The sequence below is a fragment of the Nuphar pumila genome, chromosome 8 (assembly GCF_984573655.1).
Source record: "Nuphar pumila chromosome 8, dmNupPumi1.hap1.1, whole genome shotgun sequence".
NCBI classification, from domain to species: Eukaryota; Viridiplantae; Streptophyta; class Magnoliopsida; order Nymphaeales; family Nymphaeaceae; genus Nuphar; species Nuphar pumila.
Genome location: NC_143256.1, coordinates 120,325,513 through 120,350,379, shown reverse-complemented (window position 1 = coordinate 120,350,379; position 24,867 = coordinate 120,325,513). Strand labels below are relative to the sequence as shown.

Genomic DNA, 24,867 nt, shown 5'->3' with positions numbered 1-24,867 from the left:
AATGAACTTAGTGCTCTAAAAAGGGCTGAAACTTGGGATTTCCAAACTCTACCCATGGGAAAGAAAACTATAGGTTGTCGATGGGTTTTTAAAGTTAAAACTAAAAGCGACGGATCCCTGGAAAGGTATAAAGCTCACTTAGTTGCTAAAGGGTATGGGCAAGAGTATGGAATTGATTATGAAGAAACGTTTGCTCCTGTAGCCCGAATGGTTACAGTTAGATGTCTCATTACTATTGCATCTATTAAAAATTAGAACATTTTTCAAATGGACGTGAAAAATGCTTTTTTAAATGGTGATCTTAACGAAGAAGTATATATGGATGCCCCACCAGGCATGAAGATTCCTGAAAATAAAGTTCTTCGTCTTCGAAAGGCTCTCTATGGATTGAAACAGGCTCCCAAAGCCTGGTATGATAGATTTACCAGTGTAATGTTGGAAAATGGTTTCTCCTCATGCTATACTGACACTGCTCTATTTACTAAGAAATCTAAAGCAGGGATTGTCATATTATTGCTCTATGTTCATGATATGTTAATTACAGGTGATGATGTTCAAGGAGTCAAGGGTATTAAGTCCGTCTTGACTTCAAAATTTGAGATGTCAGACTTGGGTTTTCTGACATATTTTCTTGGAATTGAGGTTGCTTATTCGCAACGTGGTTATTTTTTATCTCAGTCTAAACTTGCTTGTGAGATTATTGACAGATCCGGGATTTCTGATGACAAAGTATGCGAAACTCCTGAAGTTGTGGGAGCAAAAATGAAAATTGACGATGGTGTTCCCTTAACCAATCCTACCCCTTACAGGCAGCTGGTAGGTTCGTTAATGTATCTTAGTATTACTCAACCTGACTTATCACATGCTATACACATCGCCAGTCAGTTTCAGCACGCTCCCACAACCGTTCATATGAGTGCTGTTCTTCGCATCGTCAGATACTTGAAGGGCACAGTAAATAAGGGAGTATTTCTATCTTCTTCTTCTGATTTAAAATTACTTGCTTATACTGACTCAGATTGGGGAGGTGACCCTAGTAACCGTCACTCCACCACTGGTTTTTGTGTTTTCCTAGGGGAATCTTTGATTTCATGGCGGTGTAAAAAGCAACAGAAAGTCTCTTTGTCATCCACTGAAGCTGAATACAGAGCCATGGCATCCACTACCATGGAAATTGTATGGATTCGACAACTTTTGAAAGATATGGGAGTACCTATCCGAGAACCAACAAAGCTGTGCTGTGACAATAAAAGTGCAATCTATATTGCCAAAAACCACACCTTTCACGAGCGAACAAAGCATATAGAGATGGACTGTCATTATGTCAAAGAAGAATACCTGAAGAAGGTCATTGATCTACCATACGTGACGTCTGAGTATCAACTTGCGGACTTCTTCACAAAATCTCTTTGTTCGCCTAGATTTCATTTCCTTCTGGACAAACTTGCGGTTATCACACCGTAATTTTGAGGGTGGGTGTTAAAATGTACACTCAAAATCAATATTGTAAGTATAAATATATATACTTATATTCATAGAGATACGTATACATATATTATATGTATACGTATCTCTATATATAAGTATATATATTTATACATTTTTCTCCTTTTTTTACCCGAAAGGGTATTCTTGTCATTTTACATTTTGCGCATATTCCATTTGGAATATGCTGTAATTTTTCATTATTTTTGTAATTCTTTTATGTTTTTATTTTTTTCTTTTTTGCACTCTCAAAAAGTGCATTGGGGGTCTCCCCAATAGAGTCGTTGGGGAGCCCCCAACGATCACAATTGTGACCGTTGGGAGCTCCCCAACGACTCCTTTGGGGAGCCCCCTCTTGCACTCCTTCTTTCTTGTATAAATAGAGGTGTTCCCCCTTTGTATTTCCCAAGCTTGAGAGACTCAAGCATTTGCTTTTTATGAAATACATGCATTATTGCATGTTTATTATTTATACGCTTTTTGCGTATTTTCAAGTGTTGTGAGAGTGCTTTTGTGCACTTCTTTTTTCTAAAGTATTTGCGCATATATGCGTATTGTCTCTTCGTAGACAATTTCACATTTACGTATTCCTATGTGTATATATATATATATATATATATATATTAACACAACCCTCAGGGGTATTTTTGTCTTTTTAATCATATGTACTTAGCACAGTCCATTAGGGACTTTTCTCTTTTTTATTTTTTTACATTTTCTATTTTTCACTTTTTGACTTTTGACCATGGACCAAGGTTGCCAAACTAGGAAGTGGAAGCGAAAAACGATATGGGAAGCAGAAGCGGAAAATGATGCATTTTAAAATATATAGGAAGCAGGAAGCGAGGAATAAAATATATATAAGAATTGAATGAGAATCAAAATAAAACACAAATAAAAACTAAAATAAAAGTGACTAATATTAAATGTCATGATTTTTTAGTGTAAGAATTAAATTTTTAACAAAATCTAACAATGATGACTTCCAATTTAGCGAAAGCAAATGAAAGTAAGTGAGAAGAGTCAGAAAAAACACATAAAAAACATAAAAAATTGAGTAAGAGAACATGTAATAAGAATAAATGAAGTGTGTGGAAAGCATAAGAGAAGCATGAAGGAATCGAGGTTCTCATCAAGTTTCTAAAGCGAGGAGTATCGCGCTTCCGAAGCAAGTTTCTGGGAAGCGAGCTTCCCACCTATCGAAGAAGCTTTTGGTAACTCTTCCATATGGACTAAACTGTCCACCTTTTAGGACTGTTGGACCTTGTCCCTTCTTGTATCTATGGCTCTTTAGAGCTTTTTCTCAATAAACTACATTATTTTTGTTATGTTCTTTTGTGCTCTCTTGTGCTATTGTGCATAGACACCTTGTGACTTTATCTATCTAGACCATTAGTGGCATGTTATTGTGTGTTTAGGGATATCCCGCGTGATCCCTCATTTCATTACAGCAAGTTCCATGATGCACAGAGTTAAACCAAGATGTAATAGCACAACAAATAGCTTCCCATGTCTTCATCACTGCTTGCTAACATCAACTAGCAAACACCTTTAAAGATCAACAGGAATTAGCGGTTTATGTAACAAAGGCCAAAGTTATATAAGTAACAAAGTGCAAATGCTACAAATTTTCAGGAAATGCTAAAGAAACGTTCTGTGACAAAGCATGTATACTATGCTCACAACTAGATGAAGAGAAACCCACTTGACTTTCAGGAATAGGCATTGAGGGCTCAGGTACAGGAGCAGAATTTATCGCATTCTCATTGCCGCGTGTTTTATGTCGTTCATAATCAAGGAGTGCCTGTTCAAAGAACCGATTAATGGCTTGTATTAGAGAGATGTTGCACATACCAAAAGCTTCTTTCTGCCATCTAAATGAGGCCATGCAGAGACAAATAGTTAACCAAAACAAATGATGCAATGAACAGGAACCCGTCAATGCCATTAAACCTCATCATGAGAGGATGACAGCATTCATTAACGCAAATACTTCCCAAAGGAAAATTAAGTAAACTATAGCCAAAGCCAAACTGTTTTGTTTAGGCAGTGACCCATAATGACAGTATTCCATGGAAAATGTAGCCGTCCAAAGGAATTCAGTTTGTAATCAGTTCCATTTTTGCAGAAGTATGAATATGCCATGTTAATGATCACCAAGGTTATGGTTCTGTTGGGCAGTCTTCACTGACATCACATTACACAGGAAATGTAGAGATCCAAAAGAATTCAGTTCTTTCCAGTTGTACAGAAGTATAAATATGCTACACTAATGAATCACCGAGATTATGTTTATGTTACGAAAATTACTGTGATTTCTGACAGTTATTAATTTATGCAAGGATATTCAAGAATCAAGGTGATTATCCTTCTATGAGTACATCTATGAGTTATGTTACCATGTTTTTAGATTCCTTAATTCCATCAGAAACTAAACAAGTGCATAAAATACAAAAAGGCCACTCAATTCAAATATGAGGCAATGGTGAAAAAGTATGACTATGTGAGTGCAATACTCAAGCAAATTGAGTGCCATCTAGTCAAAAGCATCACCAGCAACCAGTAATGCTTGCCTAGTTGCCAAAGAAGAGTAGGCAAGTGACTGGGTGCCTACTCGCCTAGTGAACCTAGTTTTTATAGAATGACTGATGACCAAGGTTTTAAAACCCGTGACTCGGAACTCGACTCGTGACTCGGCGGGTCAACTCGGTGACTCGGACCGGGTTTTGTTAACTTTTGATTTTAAAAGAAAAACAATATGTAATTTGTCTGAAACCATGTTTTTGAGTAAACATAGTCTCCAAATGTCTGTAAGAATATAAAAACAACTGCAAAGAGCTATAGAGGTTTGCTTGAATAATTGAATTTGATATCTATACAAGCACTTTGACTAATTCATGACTTGAATTAGAGGATTTGGACCATTTGGTCACCATGAGTTCAGTCTGCTACTACCTAAGGTTCCTAAAATGGCCAATCATATATGCTAGCTTGTTTTAAAAGTTTTAATTCCCTCTCTAACAAATCCATAAATGTAAAACAGGGATATATGTGCATATTGAAAGTTTACAGAATGCCCAATATCAACATAAATAAGCAATTTTCTCATGTATAAAACTATGCAGGAAATATATTAATGGCACAACTATAAAAAGACTACTAATATTTGAATATGTACAATGCTTGTTCACATAACAAATGGATGATGAAACCTAAATGTGACTTCCCATAGGCACAGTTGACCCGCCATATATAGTGAGAATCATTTCTTTAAAATATTTTGCTAGAATAAGTTGGTAACAGTAACACAGGGTGAACAGTAGTTCGAACAACATGGCGATTTTATTCTATGGATTTAAATGCTTTTTTATCTTTAAATGATTTTTATTTTCTTTTTTATACAAAATCTGGGGGTAACCTTTGTTAAAATATATGTACTTATATATTTCGAAACTGTAATTTGAAACTCAAAAAACAAATTTCAAACATCCCAAAACTCGCCCGAGTCAGGCCGAGTCAAGCCCGAGTTTTGGCAAACCGAGTTTGCCTTGCCGGGTTGACTCGCTGGAGGGGCGAGCCGAGCCAAGTCAACGAGTTGACTTGGCGAGTTTTAAAACACTGCTGATGACATGAGGCATACAAGTAGGACAACTTTTCGTATTTATCACTGTAATAAACAGCAGGAAAGAATAAGAGCCTAAAACAAAACCCACTAAAGTGGTCTTTTGATTGAAATACAACAGCTGTGTCATGCAATAGTTCCCAAAAGAAACAGAAGTCCAAAGTAATCATGAGAAGCATATAATATTATATTAGCTAGACATGATGATAGTGCTCCACTAACTAGCATGTATAGTAACTAATAGATACATATTTACATGGACACTCCTGGCGATCTGGCATGACTGTGTTCAGCTATGCTTGGCACTGACAACAATATTGATACATCTTGAACTGGGTTGAATATGGCCATTTTCGTACTTCAAAGTTCCAACACTATTGAATATTACTCTAGTGCTATATCAATTACACATACACAACATGGGCATACAATTGCATACATTAACATTGCCTACTTAAACAAACCTATAAGCATATAGCATGCTGCAACTAGTTCTAAATCACATTTTTGCTAATTTTGCTCTTTTGAGTTGGATGGCTCATAGTCTACAATTCCATGCCCTTGGATATATCATTGTGCATTCATCATGCTTTAGACTTTATCACTATCCTACTGAAAGTAACTAAACACTTGGATATTCATGTCTTGATCTTCCACTTTTTCAATGCACCAAATATCTTTGAATATTGTTTATGTATTGTGTGATCATTCATACCCATAAATTGTAATTTGGCAATCTGTCCACAATCATGAATCATGCTCTTTACAACTTTGCATTTGAATAACAATTGATAATTGGCAGAGAATGCATACAAACTATAAACATTACAAAGTCCAAGTGCACATACAAAAGGCTTTTTCACATGTCATAAATAATAGAGGTATCTCAGAATTATTTAATTTTCCATATTTCCATATTTTTCTTTCCTTCAGAAGTGATTTCAAGCAATATCTATGGCCCCAGCCTATGAAGGAGAATTCTGAACTTGAAAATCTACTCTTTCGTGCAATTCAAGGTCATGTAATAAATGTAAGATCCAGCATAAATATAGATATTTGATTTCAAGATTGACAAGCCAAGTAACTGGCTCATGGAATTGTAAACAATGATAAAACCCTAGTGATTGATGGTGGCCTTAGGTTAAGCATAATGGGTGTTTGGACACTATAAATATGGTTAGGTCATTAAAAGTGGTACAAGATGCAGCTAGATACGCAATGAATTAGAATTTCCCCTGAAATATGTGTATCTCCAGACAAGAAAAACAAAAGAAACAGAATACACACACACACTGACAGTTTGCTACTGAAGACAAAACCATAAACTGAATGAAAGGCATCATATGATTATTGTTATCAAGCTATATTATATCTGTCTCCACCTACCCCAAAAGAATGAAGACCATTTTAGATTATCTTAATCATGGGAACAAGGTTACATTAACTACTTGCATAAACCTCTATGCAATTATGGTAACGATGGCCACCATGTCATGTACTCATAATGAGATGGTCTTCCACAGCTAGCCACAGAAAAGTCCTTGGCTTTGAAAGAGTCAGACCACTTCCCCTTGCATCTTCCTTGTGCATAAATTTTCTATTGGTCCAAACAAGGCCCGATTATGCATCTCAGAGAATTTTTTATCATAGTAAGAATTCCATGAAGTACTGTCGCTGCTTACCAAAAGTTTTGAACTTGAAAGCAGATTCATCAGCTTTAAGCAATAAAGAAACTTCAGATTTGGTAAAACAGAACCCAAGCACCATAACTCAAATAATAAAAGCCAATTTTATAGCTAGAGAAAACAATCATGTGGCAAAAAGAGAGCCAAAAAACTCCTCCAAATATCTCTCTTTAATCCAAATCCAAATGCATCCATTTAACCCCTCTGTAGCCAAAATACTCTCCCCAAAAGAAAAATTCGGGCTACCTATTATACAACTCCATACCACTAATTGACCTTTAATTCGTCCCTTCCAAACATGTTCAGGGATCCAGACATATTATAAAATCGAATGAACTGTGACTTTATAATCAAACCTTGTTCAAAAGCTCGGCACTTCTAATGTCCAAGCCATTTGTGCAGGTAGCATAATAGTCTTTCTAGTTCACTAAAGACATGATCTTAAACATCCTCAATATCAGCCATTTGGACAGTTGTATGGAATGCTTCAGTCCACAAATATAAAGGGATGCATTCGTCATGCATCATAGCGATGGCACTTTCTATGATATGTATGTGTTTCCTCTCAGCAAGGCCACTTTGCAAGGGGTTCAGGGACAAGATACTCTTCGATTAATTTTATTTTTGTTAAGGTATTCAATAAAATCATTTGAAGAGTACTCACCTCCACTATCATACTGGAAAATAACAATGGACAGTGAAAATTGATTGCGAACAAAAGCATGAAAGATCGTAAATATTTTGAGAAATTCATGCTTATGTTTCATAAAATATATCCAGGTATATCGAGAATAATTATCAATGAAGATAACATAATATTGACTTCCAGAAGAAGAAACATTGGGAGCTTATCCCCATACATTAGAATGAACAATATCAAATAATTTAAAAGCTCTTTTATTAGAAAAAGTAAATGAAAGTGCATGACTCTTTGAAACTTGACAACTAGGACATTTTATTTGACTTGTAACTCAAACTGGACAAAGGAACTAAACCATCAGATACAAGTTTCTCAACAAAAGCCTTATTATGACTCATTGACAAAACAAGAAGATAAAGAGCTTCTAGATTTTCCTGCAGGTTTGCCCAAAACTTGAAGTAGAGGATTCTCCTTGAGGAAATATATATTCCCTCGTCTCTCTCCTTCGGTGAGCGTCCTTTTCATGTGAATATCCTTAACATAATCATAAAGAGCAAAAACGATACAAGAATTTATGTCATCAACAAGTTTAGAAAAAGACACAAGATTTTTTTTATATTAGGAACCAAAAACACATTTGATAAACAAAGATTAAAATCAGACATAGGAATGACAACTTTTTCAGTGCGAGTGTGGGGTGGCGAGTTCCATCTCCAGTAATGACTATCTGATGCAGCGAGACACCGGCCTTCACGCGAGCTTGAGTGTGTAGTTGAAGAGCACGACTCCCACGTCGTGCAATGAACAGAAAGAGGCTCAAATAATAACCCCCCCGAAACACAGTGGTATGAATCTTTATTTTTATTTCAGTAGAGATCAATCGAAATAATGAAATCGGTCTTAACAGGATACGATACGAATAACATTAAACTAAAGAAGAAACAAGAGATGAATGAAGAATGGCTGACAGAAAGAAAAGCAAAACAACAGACAAAGCTGCTGCAATATTTTTATCTTCTCTGCGCACAAAACCCTAGGAGATGGTATTAATAGGTTGCGGGTGGACCCGGGTCTCGGGTCCAGTCATGGGCCCGAGACGTGCCCCAAATCCTCCTTTGGCTGGATATGTGGTGTTTGGATCCGCACTCGCCTCGAGTAAGTACGCAGCATGTCCCTGCATTGGGTCACCTTACCTGCGATCAGATCCAGCTCCTAGGTCCGACCGTCCATCCTCTGAAGTGGATCGGGTGCCTGGGCCGAGTCCGGGTCACGTGGTACAGACCCAATCGGGTCCTGCTTTGCATCACTATCCCTGCCAAAATAAAGATTCAAAACTTTAAATTTACCTTCATCCTCAGTTATACGATCGGCTACCCCAGAATCAACATAACACACTTCCTGGTTATTTTGCTTTAAGTTCAACCTTGTTGTGGTAGCCAAAAGAAGTTGTTTATCCACTAGTAAATGTACTTGGTGCCCTGATCCTCCAGATGAACTTGACGCATTCTTTGTTTGAGAGTTTGTCTCCATGGAATATCTCGGGTCATCTTTATACCAACAGTTAGCTTTAACATGACTCGACTTCTTGCAGATATAACAGGTGGAGATCCTTCTTTGTGAGTAACGAATGGGAGGACTAATAAGAAGTGGAAGCAGTCCATGACCCCTCTCTGATTTCCTTCTCGCCCTCTGCCTCGTCCTCCTCTCATATCTCCTCTTCCTCTTCCAATTTGGGTATTCAACATAAGCATCCGATAATTATCTGCAGGACCTGATGAACTTCATTTATACATGTCAAGCTCATTTCAAATTGAAGAAACTTTAGCCACAAGGCTTCGAATGTACAAAGAATATTGAAACAAGATAAAGTAGTATAAAAGACACTATATTCAGTCCTAATCCGTTTAGGACATGCTGCACCTTATCCTTGTCGAGGACCTCATATCCGATCATGGCAAGTTGATCTGTAATTTCTTTCATCTTATTAAGGTACTCCATAATGGAAATAAAGCCCTTCTTAAGATTCGGAAATTCTTTTTTTAAAAATAGGGATGGCAGTCAACCGAAGGAAAACGGGGCCCCACCCCGCCTCACCTCGTTTGGACCAGGGATGGAGGACATGAAACGGGGATGGAGGCAAGGATGGAGGTTAAAATCAAAACCTGTGCGGGGATGGACTTACGGTTTCCCCCACCCCGCCCCGTCCCCAATCCTTCTTTAGGGATGACAATGGACCGAGGGGAAACAGAGCACCGCCCCGCCTTGTCCCATTTGGATCGGGGATGGAGGACATGAAACAGGGATGAAGGTTAAAATCAAAACCTGTGCGGGGATAGAGGCGGGGATGGAGGGAAGGATTTTGAGACGGCGCAGGGGTGGAGACCTTGTCCCCCATCCCTACCCCGGTCCACTGTCATCCATCCCTATTTAAAAACATCACCCTTGCCTCTGAAACTTGTGAATATGTCTACAGTAGCTTACCCTATAGTTTCATGGTTGTGCAGTCATCAAGGATACAACAACAAACAACAACAACAACAACTACGCATTCATCCCAAAACAATTGGGGTCGGCGATATGAACCAAAAAAGAAAATCATTCTGGGTCTTCCACATGAATCCTTCTCCTCTAATCATTTCTATCCAATGCCATGTCCTCGGTGAGGTTCAAAGCATTCATATCCTTTCCTATCACCTCCATGAAAGTTTTCCTTTACGATGAAAGCTTTTCTTCACGCTGCACCTGCGATGAGAAAGAGAATAGAGAGAGAGAGAGAGCAGTTACGGCTGTCACGATTTCAGTAATGAAATCGTGACCTAAACTTAGATATTTAAGTTACATTACAGTATGGGTCCGGGTCTGATGTATCCAGACCCGATAAACGAAAAACAAAAGTTACATGGTTACGTTACATGTTACATGGATTGGGTACATGGATCGGGTCAGATCCTATGTACCTTTTTCACCCCCCCTCAAGTTGATTATGGTTTTGAACCATGAACAACTTGCTTTTAAGCATCCAAAAGCGGTCATTGGTTAACCCTTTGGTAAATATGTCTGCAACCTGTCTTTCAGTGCTGACAAACTCAAGCTCAATCTCTTTTTCTTCAACCTTCTGTCTCACAAAGTGTTGGTTGATCTCAATGTGCTTGGCACGACTGTGATGTACTGGATTGAAAGACATGTTGATTGCACTTTGATTGTCACAGAGCAAGGTAGTGTGGGAGATCTTTTCTCCTACTTCAGTAAGAAGATGCCTGATCCATGTGACTTCAGCAGTGGCAGCAGCCATGGATCTATATTCAGCCTCAGTGCTTGATCTAGCGATAGCTTTTTGTTTTCTACTGCTCCAAGAGACTAAATTTCTTCCAATGAAGGCACAATAACCTGATGTAGATCTTCGTTCGTCAGGATCCCCTGCCCAGTCTGCATCACAATATACAGTAATTTGGTGCTCGTCTTGGCCATATGACTGTGGTAAATATATCAATCCATCTCCAATAGTGCCTTTCAGATATCGAAGGATCCTCTTGACTGCTTCCATATGTCCAGTACGTGGCGCATGCATAAATTGAGACACTTGATTGACTGAATAAACAATATCAGGTCTAGTGAATGTGAGATATTGTAACATTCCTATTATGCTACGATACCTGGTGGGGTCATCACACAGATCTCCATCATGAGTGCTAAGTTTTTGGTGAAGTACACTCGGAGTTCCTAGAGGTTTGCAGTCTTTCATGCCTGCCTTGCTGAGAACGTCAACGGTGTACTTGTGTTGAGTGAGTGTCAAGCCATGAGCCTGGTTATCAACTTCTACACCAAGAAAATAGCGTAGAATTCCAAGATCTTTCATTTTGAACCTTTGACCTAATAAGTCTTTTATTTCTTGGATGTGGTCCGCAGAGTTTCCTGTGATGATAATATCATCGACATAAATTAATAATAGAGTGGTCACAGGCGGGCTTTTAAAAATAAATAATGAGTGGTCCAGCATGGAACGTGAAAATCCATGTTTCTGAATCTCCAACGAGAAGCTATCAAACCAAGAGTGAGATGCTTGCTTCAGGCCGTAGATGGCTCTTTTTAGCTTGCATACATGGGTTTTACAATTTTGTTCTTGATATCCAGGGGGTTGTTCCATGTATACTTCTTCCTTAAAATTCCCATGTAAGAATGCATTTTTTACATCAAGCTGACTCAAATTCCATCCATGTTCAACAGCCAGGGAGATGATGATTCAAATCGTTCCCATTCTTACAACCGGACTAAAAGTCTCATCATAGTCTTGCCCAGCTTCTTGAGTGAATCCTTTTGCTACAAGCCTTGCCTTATATCGTTCAATTGTTCCATCTGGCTTGTACTTGATTTTGTAGACCCATTTGCATCCGACAACATTTTTATCAGGTGGTCTGGAAACAACTTCCCATGTTCCACATTCATGCAAGGCTTGCATTTCATCATTCATGGCTTCTACCCATTTCATAGAAGCGGCTGCCTAATAATACATGATGGGCTCTTCGTCCTTATTGATGGCAGTTAAAAACAGTTGAAGATCCAAGGAGAAGTTGTTATAACTGACCCACCTGTCAATAGGATGTCGTATGCGGTTTGATTTTCTGGCTGCAAGAGTATGAGAAGGCACAGGATTGGCGACTGAGACATGATCTGAATGGCTTGATGTTGTCGGCCTCTGTCTAGAATAGACAATACCTTTGTATTTGCCCGGTATTTGTATTTCTTCTGCATTCTGTGACTCCGACGTCCCAGTGTTCTCAAACACCTCTCCTTCTTGTTGCACACAGTCTGAGGAACATGCTTCATTGGAACCAGCAAAAAGTTCTGAGCTCAGCCAAGGATAATAAATTTCAGTTGGCATATTCGTTGTGTCAGCTCTGTGATCAAAATTTTGTTCATCAAAGACAACGTTTCTTGAGGTTCTGATGCGTTTGTTGGTGGGATCATAACACCTATATCCTTTGTAGTCATCTGCATATCCCACAAATCTGCACTTTTGGGCCTTGTCTTGAAACTTGTTTCTCAGGGACTGATCGATATGTACATAGCAGACACAACAAAAAACACGCAGATCATAATAACTAGGATAAGTTCCAAAAAGGCAGTGATAAGGAGACTTATTTTTCAGAACAACCATAGGCAGTCTATTTATCACATGCACGGCAGAATGAAAAGCTTCTGTCCATAAGTTGATGGGAAGATTGCTGTCATGGAGCATACTCATGGCACTTTCAACGATATGCCTGTGTTTTCGTTCAGCAATTCCATTTTGTTGAGGGGTGTGAGGACAGGACACCCTTCTTCCTATACCGTTATTTTGAAGAAAAGCAATAAAATCACGGGATGAGAATTCCCCACCTCCATCACATTGGAAAAATTGAACGGACTCAGAAAATTGATTTTTGACAAGGGAAAGAAAATTTTGAAACAAAGAGAAGACTTCCGACTTATTTTTTATGAAATATATCCAAGTGTATCGAGAATAGTTATCGACAAATATTAGATAGTATTTGCTTCCAGATCCAGAGGCAATTGGAGCGGGTCCCCATACATCAGAACAGATTATCTCAAAAGGTTTTGAAGTTCTCTTATTAATGGAATGAAAAGGCAATACATGACTCTTGCAGGAAAGACAACGGGAACATTTGTGACTTTTCTCATCCCTATTGAGACTTTCTTTTGGAATGAGATTATTAGATACAAGTTTCTCAATAAAATGACTCCCACAATGTGCTAACCGACTATGCCATAAGAATGACTTATTACATTAAAAAATACTAAAAACATTAGCAGAAGAGGATGAACACGACTCTAATGAGGGCTTTGAATTCAGGTGAACTGGACGAACAGCATGACAAGGAGCTTCTTCAAAGACATACATATTGCCTCGTCTCTTTCCTTCAGCGAATGTTTCCCTCGTGCATAGGTCCTTGACCTGCACAGAGAAGGGAGTGAATTCAACTGAAGCATTATTATCATCAATAAGTTTGGAAACAGAGACAATATTTTTCTTAATGTCAGGAGCATGAAGAACGTCTGAAAGAGTAAGAGTGGAATATGACATGGGAATGACAGTTTTTCCGACATGAGAAACAGGATGGTGGGATCCATCTCCAGTGACAATCTTACTTTTTCCAAAATAAGGAATGGGATTAGAAATCTTACCTGCATCACCTGTCACATGAGTCGCTGCTCCTGAGTCGACAAACCAAGTACCTTCATCACTCTGCTTCAATTTCAACTCTGACAAGGCAGATATTAGCAGATCTTTAATCTCTACACTATTTGATACCTTCCTTTTGTTTTCTGTTTGTGGACCCTTTCCTTTATTCTCTGGATTATGCCAACAATTCGCCTTGATATGCCCCTTTTTGTTACAAAAGAAGCAAGTAGGAATGGTTCTTGATCCCTGCGCATGAGCTGACGTATTTGGAGTGGGAAGCAGACCACGCCCTCCGTGTCCACTGCGCCATTGTCCTCCTCGTCCTCGTCCTCTACCATAAGTCACTCCTGTGGCAAAAACTTCTTGGGAATTTGTGTGAATGTGAGATTCCTCAGAGAACCCTTTCAGAGTCATCTCATACTGAATCAATTTTGCTCGCAACTCATCAAAGGTAGGAAGGGCAGGGAGACACAATAGTGAAGTGATGATCATATTGTAGTCGGATCCCAATCCACTCAGAGTCTGTTGCACCATATCACTGTCACTCACCGCGCATCCTATAACTGCAAGTTGGTCTGTGATAGTCTTCATCTTGTTTAGATATTCCATGATGGTCATGGAATCTTTTCTCAGCATTTGAAATTCCCTCTTGAGAAAAACCATTCGTGCCTGCGAAACTTGTGAATATGTTTGAACCAATTTTTCCCAAAGTTGCAAAGCAGTACAATTGTCGGGAATTGCAACAAGGACCTCTTGGGACAAGGTGGAAGTGATATATGCAACCACCGACTGATCTTTCCTTTCCCAGTTGAGGTACTCTACATTCTTGACATACACAATTGAACTTACTCCTTTGTCATCTTTTTCTTCTCTCGTAACAAATTCGAGTGGAGCGAGAGTGGTTCCATCAAGGTGACCTAAGAGACCTTGACTCCTTATAAAAGGAATGATTTGTCTCTTCCAAATCAAGAAGTTTGAGGTAGTTAACTTTTCAGAAACGAGTTGAGTGAGAAAACTTGAAGAAAGATTGGATGAAGAGGAATGAAGATCCATGAAGAAGAGTTTTAACAAGAAAAAGAACCCCTTTTTGTGTTACCAGAGTACCCACAGAATGCTCAGTCTGCAGCCAGAAAGATTTGCCCTTTTTTTTTTTTACGACGACTGAGAAACTAGAAAATTGGTGACCAGAGGCTGTCAAAAGAAATGCAGACTGTATTCCAAGAAATTCAATGTGAATCTCACTGTATTTTTTTAAGGTCGGATATTTAAGCAATGAAAAGAAATTCAGACTGTAATTTTAACGTGGAAGTAATGAGGAACGAAAGAAAAAGAAGAGAAACAAAATCCAGACTGTATTTTCAATGTGAATCCCACTGGTAACAGTCAAAAGGAATATAATACGAGAAAGGGGTTCTGAGAGTCGACTCAAAGAAGTTATCACACAAACAGCAGGTTGGACATCAAAGGGATTTAGAATCCCAGAATTGATGTCGCAGGTCTGTGCCGAAAGCACGATCAGACTGCGGATCCAGCCCAGTAGAAGAAGAAAAGACTGAAGAGATTTCACGTGATTCCCTTACGTGAACAGCTTAGGGATTCACGTGAGGTGTGAATCCACTAAACAGGAGAAGAAAAGACTGAAGAGAAACAGAAAAAAAAGGAAAAAAAACGAGAGATAGAAAGGGAAAACGATAGATAGAAATTGGGGATGGAGGTAGAGAAAAAAAATCTGAAGAAAGAAGATGGGAGATGAACGACCTCAAACCTTTGATCTGTCGCACCTTTGGAATCCCCTTCGACCCCTAGATGGATCTAATGCTTTGATACCATGAAAGTTTTCCTTTAAGATGAAAGCTTTTCTTCACGCTGCACCTGCGATGAGAAAGAGAATAGAGAGAGAGAGAGAGGGAGAGAGAGCAGTTACGGCTGTCACGATTTCAGTAATGAAATCGTGACCTAAACTTAGATATTTAAGTTACATTACAGTATGGGTCCGGGTCTGGTGTATCCAGACCCGATAAACGAAAAAAAAAAAGTTACATGGTTACGTTACATGTTACATGGATTGGGTACATGGATCGGGTCAGATCCTATGTACCTTTTTCACTCCATCCATGTCTTCCTAGGCCTACCCCGACCTCTTTTAACTAATATATTTTCCCATTTCTCCATCCTTCTAACTGGAGCATCATTAGGCCTTCGCCGAATATGTCCAAACCACCGTAAATGATTCTCTCTCATCTTATTTTCAATGGGTGCAATGCCTACCTTCTTACGTATCTCCTCGTTCCGAATTTTATCTTTTATTGTATTTCCACACATCCATCTCAGCATACGCATCTCAGCTACACTCATTTTTTGAATATGTTGTCTCTTGGTAGCCCAACATTCCGTACTATATAGTAAAGCAGGCCTAATAGTCGTCCTATAAAACTTTTCCTTCAACCGCAATGGCATTCTACGATCGCACAACACTCCAGTTGCACTCTTCCATTTCATCCACCCAACCTTTATCCTATGATTTACATCCCCATCAATTTCTCCATACTTTTGAATGATAGATCCCAAATATTTGAAACAATCATCCACCGGTATTTCTTGCTCACCAAGCTTCACTACACTCCCATCACTACTTCGTTGCTTACTAAACCGACATTCCATGTATTCTGTCTTACTCTTACTCAACTTAAAACCTCTTGCTTCTAATGTCTCTCTTCATAATTCTAACTTAGCATTAACCCCAGCTCTAGCCTCATCAATCAAAACAATATCATCAGCAAACAACATACACCACGGCACATTTTCTTGAATTGATCTCGTAAGCTCATCCATCACTATAGCAAATAGGAAAGGGCTTAAAGCAGATCCTTGATGTAACCCAACTGTTATAGGAAAATTGGTTGTCACCCCTCCACAAGTGCGGACATTGGTTACTACTCCTTCATACATATCTTTAATTATACTAATGTACTTGAGAGAAACACCTTTCTTCATCATTGTCCACCAGAGAACGTCCCTAGGTACGCTATCGTATGCCTTCTCCAAATCAATAAAAACCAACTAGTGCTTGATCTTGTTTCATCCAAGTAACGAAATCCGGATTTCGAATATGGACTGTGGCAACCACAACCCCTTTTACATCTTACTCAGATGGGATCTTGACCGATCCATCCAGGTGTCCAAAGAGATCTTGGCAATGAATAAAAGGAGTTATTTGATGTTTCCATGACAAAAAAATTGATGTCGTCACTTTTTTTCAGAAACTAGCAGATTAAGAAAGCTAGCTGAGATAACAAATGAAGATGAAGAATCCATTTCTGGAAATTTCAAGAAAATAGAAATTGATGATGATACCCACAAGTCTGACTGCATTTTTTTTTACAAATCAAAGATGATTACAAATAATAAATGTTATTAGCAACAAACAGGTAAGACGATAATAAAGCAGATACGAAAAGATTTGTAACGGAAAATGACAAAACTTTGGGATAATGAGAAAGATTTGATTCATATCTGAATAAAATAAAGACACTCAAAGATTAGATTCAGATAAAGAAAATACTGATTTTATTTATTTATTTAAGAAACAGAATAAACCCAAATCAATATTGGGTTTCCTTTTCTTTTTAAAACTGGCATCCTTTAAAGAAGATCTAAATGACATCACTATAGAAGAGATCAAGAAAAACTCGATTTTGAATTTACGATGATCAGAAAAAAATGAGTAGGATTTCTCTAAAGAAAATAGAAAAATAAAATATAAAAAGAAAGATGAAGAATAGAAGAAAGAAGACATTTAAAAAAAGATGAGAAGAGATACGAGATGAGAGAGGACAAGAAACTAAGGAAGAGCCAAGTATTTTCTGGACTTACCATGGTAGAAGATTGAGATCCAATTGCTACCATGTAAGAGCAGAGCATATCACCAAGAGCAAAGGAGGAAGAGAGGGAAGATGAGAGAAGGGAAAAATAGGACTGCAGGAAAACTGATTCCATGCAGCCCATTGTGGGTTGTGGATGGCTATATATCAATAATATTGAACTAGTACAAAAATACCCCCATTTAATATACATGTGAATATAAATAAGATAGAGGCAATACAGGAAAGATAAAACTAATTAAACACAACTATTACAAGCATTATAAAGACGTCATCATAGGTCTGGATCCAGATTATGATCCAGACCCAAAACCTCATGTTCCAATAGTTACATGATCAGAGTTACCAGAAGCTTCATGGATAGGTGAGAAGCGTGGTTCCTAGAAACTAGCTTCAGAAGTACGATTCTTCTCGCTTCCGAAACTTGAAGAGCATCCCAATTTTCCCACGTTTCTCCTAGGGGAAATAAAGGAAAGATAAAACTAATTAAACACAACTATTACAAGCATTATAAAGACGTCATCATAGGTCTGGATCCAGATTATGATCCAGACCCGAAACCTCACGTTCCAATAGTTACATGATCAGAGTTACCAGAAGCTTCATGGATAGGTGAGAAGAGTGCTTCCTAAAAACTAGCTTCAAAAGCACGACTCTTCTCGCTTCCGAAACTTGAAGAGAATCCCAAATTTTCCACGTTTCTCCTATGCTTTTCACACGTTTCTTCTCTGTTTCCTTACATGCTTCATATGTGCTTTTCTCACGTTTCTTCTCATGTTTTTCATGTGCTTCTTTTCACTTCTCACTCACTTCTCATGTACTTTCTTTAAACTGGTGATCATCAATTGTAGATTTTGAGAAGAATTTAATTCCTACACTACAAGCTCATGAAATTTAAGAAGTCATTTTTATTTTAGTTTTTATTCCATTCATGTTCGATTAGTATTTCATTTCCCATTTGATCCCATTTTACTTCATTTTTTATTTCTATTTTGTTTTAAATTGATTTCTTGCTTCCCGCTTCATATAAATTTTAAAATATCTTGATTCTCGCTTCTGCTTCTCATTTCGCTTCCCGCTTCTGCTTCTAATTTCGTTTCCCGCTTTTGCTTCCTAGTCTGGTAACCTTGAACAGGATTTAGTTTATTAGAGTTATAACTTTCCCTATAATAATTACCCTCCAAAATAAATATCAAGGCCTGTTACAGATAGAAATATAAAACTGCTTTTAAGGGCTCATGAAATGAATGGCATATGTAAAACAGTGCACATCCATGATAACTTCAGGCAAGTCTCATCATCATCACCTTTTCGTAGAAAATCCGAAATGACCAGGAGATGGTAGTGCAAGTCCTGAAATTAGTGAACCAGACTTTATATACATCATTCGAGAAGAATACAAAGAGTCAATATAAACAAGATAACAAATATCTCAACGCATTTGTACATGAGATCCTACAAACTTGAAGCTAGAATACAAGAATATCTACATAATGCTCATTTGTATTTTAAACTAAAATTCCACATATATAAGAAATGATTAGAAATGTGATAATTGCAAAAAATAGATAACGAGTACAACATGTTTCATTAAAATAACTATTGCCAGATCTAACAACAATCGATCACAGTTTCTTATTCTAAGGTATAAAATGGATATCGAAAAGTTTGAGTAAAGAAATAAAAATAAGCTTTGACATTTTTCACTTCAAACAAGGTGCAAAAGATGATCAGAAAATAGAGGAAGCATGTTAGATACATACACACACATGCATACATTCACAAGCAGATGCATGAACACGTAGATGCTGAGAAGGAAAAAAGAATTAAAAAAACAAAAAAGAACAATGAATATGTGTGTATAAGTCTCAAAAGGGATAGACAATCAGGCTAAAACTTCGGCATTTCAATTTTTTCAACTAAAAACCATTAAAAACAAAGTTGGCAAGAATGAAATCACCTAGTAGTTAGGGATGAAGCTCTTTCACTTTCATCCACTTCTATCCCCAAGAGATACCTAAGTTGGCCTGAATATTTTACCTTAAAGTTATCGACAACATCCACTCTTTATCAATTAACGTCATTAAATTATTTAGTCCTAAAAAAAATCTTATCCACATGAAGTATAATGATTACAATGCAGTCCGTGAAGCTCCAGAGGATATTAATCACAATCTCCTACAATCTGACGATGGACCCACCATCCGAGAAGTTGCGAAGGAACCACACCCACCCCTCCCAAACCAGGTTGAGCCTCACTAACATGCCCTCCATCACCAATTACTCAGCTACATTCTCATAGGTTGTGTCCTAGATTTCATAAGTGATACCTGCATCAGCATGAGGTGGTATCATTCTCAGCAATTCCCTACTACACTGCTAGATCTCAACAAATGTCATGATGTAGCACCTCATCCGAATGGAGAATGCTAGCAAGGTAGTCATGTCTCAAGCACAAGACCAGCCTGCTCCCGAGCAAAATTTTCAACCAGCTCGATGACCCACAGAAGGCTTCCTAGGGAGCCCTCATTGACAAACACATGTCTACAGCCCTCCAAAGCCATATCTATCCGAGGTCAAAGTTAAGTAAACAAATATAATCAGTCTGGGCAAAAACTGAAAAAATCCTGACTAATTTCGCTTCTAAAAAATGGATAAAGTGTTGGGTCAAGCCTGACTCAATCCATATTCGATCCATTTTAGTTCCTCACTGTGAATGGGTTAAGTAAACTGTATTGAAGTACAATTTTATCTTAGGTTTGGGACTTTTGGGTGGTTCATGTAAACAATATGAAGAAGTAATTGGATTTATAGACTATAACAGGTGGTCCACAAAAGTACCTGAGTGGTCCACAAAAGTACCTGAGTGGTCCACAAAAGTACCCAGTCACACTGAAATCTAGATTGACTATGGTCAGATAATATCACTAACTTTGGTCCAGATAAATTTCTTTCCATTACAAGAGGCTTTGCACAAAACTGGTAATAGAGGAAATTAGTACCAGAAAGAAGAGATATGGATCACTGCAATTTTGTATGATCTTAACATATTCTAGTGTCCATTTTCGATATTATCAAAACCTGATGTGTGATGCACTCTTTCAATTCAAAGTGAAAAATAGTAAATAAGTAACAGCAATGTCCAAAGTGATCTGGCTCAATCAAACAACATATTTATCTCCACTATCACTTCTGCCTATTGTTCCAGGACCAGCCAATGACAGTCTCCACAAACATAGACATTTTTCCCATTCAAGAGGCATGAACAGAATTGGAAGGATGAGAATTTATTCCCGAACAATTTGCTTCTTGCAACCACAAAACAGAGAGCAGTCCCCGTCCTACTTCTAGTGGCATCACCCCTCGATATCCGTATCATTCCATAAACTACCAATTTCATCACTTCTTCGACATCCCTCGTTTTGGTGGTCTACATCAGCAGGCACTAATATGCATATTTGATGCACCTCACTAATCAAAGACAAAGCAGCAATCACATAAGCACTTAAAATCTCATTCCCAAGATTGCACAACTGCAATAATTGATGATGGTTGCCTTACCATGCACAACTTATAGCAGCTACAATGTCAACTTGTAGTTGCAAAAGGTAGCCACAAAGACAATATTTATGCCACCTAATTAAGTATTGATCATCTAGATTAACTATTCACATTCTTTTGTCTTCTAAAATCACAATGCTCATATGTCCTTGCGAATTCAATAAGTTTGACGCTTGTTTAGTTAGTACTCTTCTATTTTAATTATTTTGACATACTTGAATTATACTTAAATTATGATCATGGTCTATAATTGTCTTTTTAAAACAACATAAGTTTAATTTGATTAAAAGTAGATCTCCTTGTCATAGTTAACAAGAAGTTGAAAAGGCATGATATTTTTCTTATAAGAACAAAATGATTTTTTAGAGGAAAGCAGCATTAAACTCAATAATGATGGGTCCAACTTCAATCATTGGGGAAAAATTATCGTCATTGAGACAAAAATGAAATGACAGGATTTTTTTGGTTAATATGAAAAAAAAATGAATTTTGCAAATGGATTCTACATGAATATCCTTATACTCCAAGTTTTAATGAAATATTGGCCATAACAAAAATAGAGTGTCTGTTAAGGACAACTAGAAGAACAAAATGTTCCTTTTAATACATAGAACATATGAAAATTTCTATTAAAGCATTCTCTTATTAGGATAGAAGCATAGACAAATGGAAGAGAATAAATTGTGTTATGGACAGAAGATTATGAATGACAACATTAGTGTGAGTCGCACAGCTGTTGGGGATGCTAACATCATGTCTGGGTTGGTTCAAGTATATATAACATAAAGAGCCAAAACTTTTACCCTAGCACACACGAGAGCCATGGACAGTCAAGTGAAATTAATCCATGAACAAATTTGATCTATGGACAGCATCATTATGGTAAAGTCGTAATGCTAGAGGAATCATTATCGCAGAGCATAGAGGGGAAAGTCATAAGTGTCTATACCATAGGAGCAAGGTATTATAATGTAGAAGGTGAAACCGCCATTTCTACTACCCCATTAGTGTATTTCGTCACCCCCCATTCCTAGAAAGTTAAATATTTGTAAGGCAGTTGTAGGAGTTTATAAGATGATAGGACGTCCCAAGAAGAACAGTTTTGGGACTCCTCTTTTCCATAACGTGTGAAGTCCCTCTCTCTCTCTCTCCTTCTCCTATTCTTCTACTCAATATCTATTGTTTTTCTTTTAATCTACTGTTGATCTATGGCAATTGCAACAACATTACAGTCACTCGAACCTGGAGAAGAGAAATTCTTTATAGAAGTTCCCCACGGACTAATATTTTAGAAACACTCATACACACATGTCCTTCACACACTATTCTCACTCCTGGCTGGCTCTTAATCATCGCTGAGCTCTCACTGTTAGGTTTCTTGACTAATCATATTTGAGCTGGAACATGCGTTTGTGAACTGCTCTCAAAAGTATGTCTAACATCAATATTTAGACCCAAATTTCTAATCCTTTTGGATGATATGAATGATTGTGGAGAGGGAATAGATCACAGGCGCCTAAGTTTCAAACAGATTATATCTCTAAGGTTTATAATAGCTTTTCGACCCAAAATCTGGAAAACAGATGCACGTCACTACACTGAAGCTGCAAAATAGTTCTTAAAATCATGTCAAGAAGACCATGCCCAATAGATCATATAAACTATAGATGAACACATGCAATTCAACTCATTTCCAAGAGATTGTATAAACAATAGAGCAAGACATGACAAGAAGCATATCAATGTTCACAATAGAGCAAGACATGACAAGAAGCATATCAATGTTCAATAAATCCATAAAACAGTAAACTTTGAAACAAGACTTTAACAATTTTGGCGTGATCACTTACTTTGGCGGCTTGAATGATTCACCCACTTGACGCCACAACTTGCATGTCGTCACCTGCATATCGGTAAAGAAAGCAATTACATACAAATAGAACATCTAGTCACAGCTCTCAATAAAAGGACACAGACGCAGCACCTTGTTTTCATACCTGATCATAACCACCCAATCTAGTCACAGCTCTCCAAAGCCTGTCTCAAAATAAGAAAAAAGAGCATGGTGATGCATCAATCAAGATGGTCATTGAATTCAAAAACAAAAAATGAAGAAACATGATTGCATTCGAAGAAGAGGGCGAGAAGAGCTTACTCACTTGAGGCAATTCAGGCCCACCCCGTAGAACTTCGGGGTCTTAAATTCCAAGTTCTTCTCCTTAAAGAAGTTCTCCAGCTCCTTCATAAACGCCGCCTGCTCTTCCTCCGAACCCGACTCGTCGCCCTCAGCTATTCTCGCATCGACCGAAAGCATCTGACTCGACCCATCCGTGCTCACAGGGCACTCTTCGCCCGCCTCCTGCTTCAAGGCCGCCCCCAACGAGCGATTCTCCTCATGTGGCTGGCCGACCTCCACCGTTGTCGGACGATCCAGTGCCTTGCCACCGTTCTCGCACTCAGCGCCGCCCGTTCCGTCCTCATCTTTGGCATCCTGACGGCTCATTTCCTCCATCTCACAGCCAGCCTGAACAACACCTTCGTTCCTCCCGTTTCCCACCCATCCATCCGTGGGATTCGAAGAGTTCACGTCGCGAACAGCACCATCGGTGCCGCAATCGCCAGGCACTGCCAGACAGCCATCGCCCGCCGGTGCTGCAGCTGGAAACTCTCCGTTCTCGTGGCGATCGCCGCCCGCCGCTTCGACGTCAGCTGCCGCATAGGCTTGCTCGGTGCCCCGAGCATCAAGAAGGTCTTGCCCCAATTCATCCCCATCCTTCATCGTAGTCCACAAAACCCCCCCAATAAGCCAAAAAAACCCTAGGACAGCGAAACCGTTGCAGGGAAGGAGACAAGGATTGGACGGTGGAGGGGAGAGTGGGTTTACTTTTGGGGCTTTCGCGAGGGGATGCAGAAATGTGGGCCTCTGTAATAGCGGGCGCGCGCGCGCGCGAGAGAGAGAGAGAGAGAGAGAGATTGTGGGTTGTGTCAGTCCCAGGATACTGGATCATGTTTGATGTCGTCAAAACGCCGATTGATCATGATTCATGAGATTCATGGGCAGTAGGTGTCCAGGTCGGTTTGGTTCGGAGCCAGATTGAACCAAACCTAAACCTGATTTCAGATGCTGGTATTGGGTCCAGATCCGAGTCCAATCGGATTTATCATAAGAGAAATCATACCCGGATCATATAAGGATTACATGAACCAGACACGGACCATACTCAGTAACTTTATATTTTTAATCCTTTTATATTGAAAATTTGAGGATCTTAGTTGAAACTCGGGTCTGGCCCAGGTCTGGTATGAAAGTTCACAAACCATACCCGACTCCATATATTAATTGGATCCTTATGTTTCGACCCACACTTTATTCGAACCTTCTTATTTATCACTAAACCCAGACCTTATAAGGTCTGGTACTAGTTGGGTTTGTGTCAAACTCGACCCATTGACACCCCTAGATTTATGGGTGTTAATTGGCCAGGTTCGACCTAAACTGGGACTGTACCAAGTCCTATAAAGTAAGGGTTTGGTGATAAAAGAAGGTCTGATTAGAATCTAGGCTGGACTGAAAGGAGTTTGATTAATATATGAAGCTCGGGGTATAGCTTGTAAAACTTCATACAAGGTCCGGGCACATCCCAAGTTTTGATTAAGATCCACAATCTTTCAATGTAAAAAAGTAAAAATTTATTATTTTATTGGATATAATTTGGGTTTGGTTCATGCAATCCTTATAGGACTCCGGTATGGTTTCTCTTATAGTGGGTCCAACTAGACTTGAGTCCGGACCTAGTATCGGCAGCTTAAAT

The 24,867-nt window shown here is 38.6% G+C and overlaps 1 protein-coding gene across 1 annotated transcript in view; it reads right to left on the bottom strand.

Moving 5' to 3' along the window:
* Nucleotides 1-24,019, bottom strand: part of LOC149830431 (AT-rich interactive domain-containing protein 5-like) — a 32,260-nt gene extending 8,241 nt beyond the window's left edge. The window contains exons 1-5 of the mRNA XM_090016514.1: nt 23,215-24,019; nt 23,053-23,092; nt 22,906-22,958; nt 18,802-18,847; nt 3,191-3,289 (exon numbers count right to left, since the gene is read on the bottom strand). Of these exons, the coding sequence (XP_089872640.1) occupies nt 3,191-3,289; nt 18,802-18,847; nt 22,906-22,958; nt 23,053-23,092; nt 23,215-23,834 (858 nt within the window). The 5' untranslated portion in view covers nt 23,835-24,019. The remainder of the gene's footprint in view (nt 1-3,190; nt 3,290-18,801; nt 18,848-22,905; nt 22,959-23,052; nt 23,093-23,214) is intronic.
* Nucleotides 24,020-24,867: the final 848 nt, after the last annotated feature.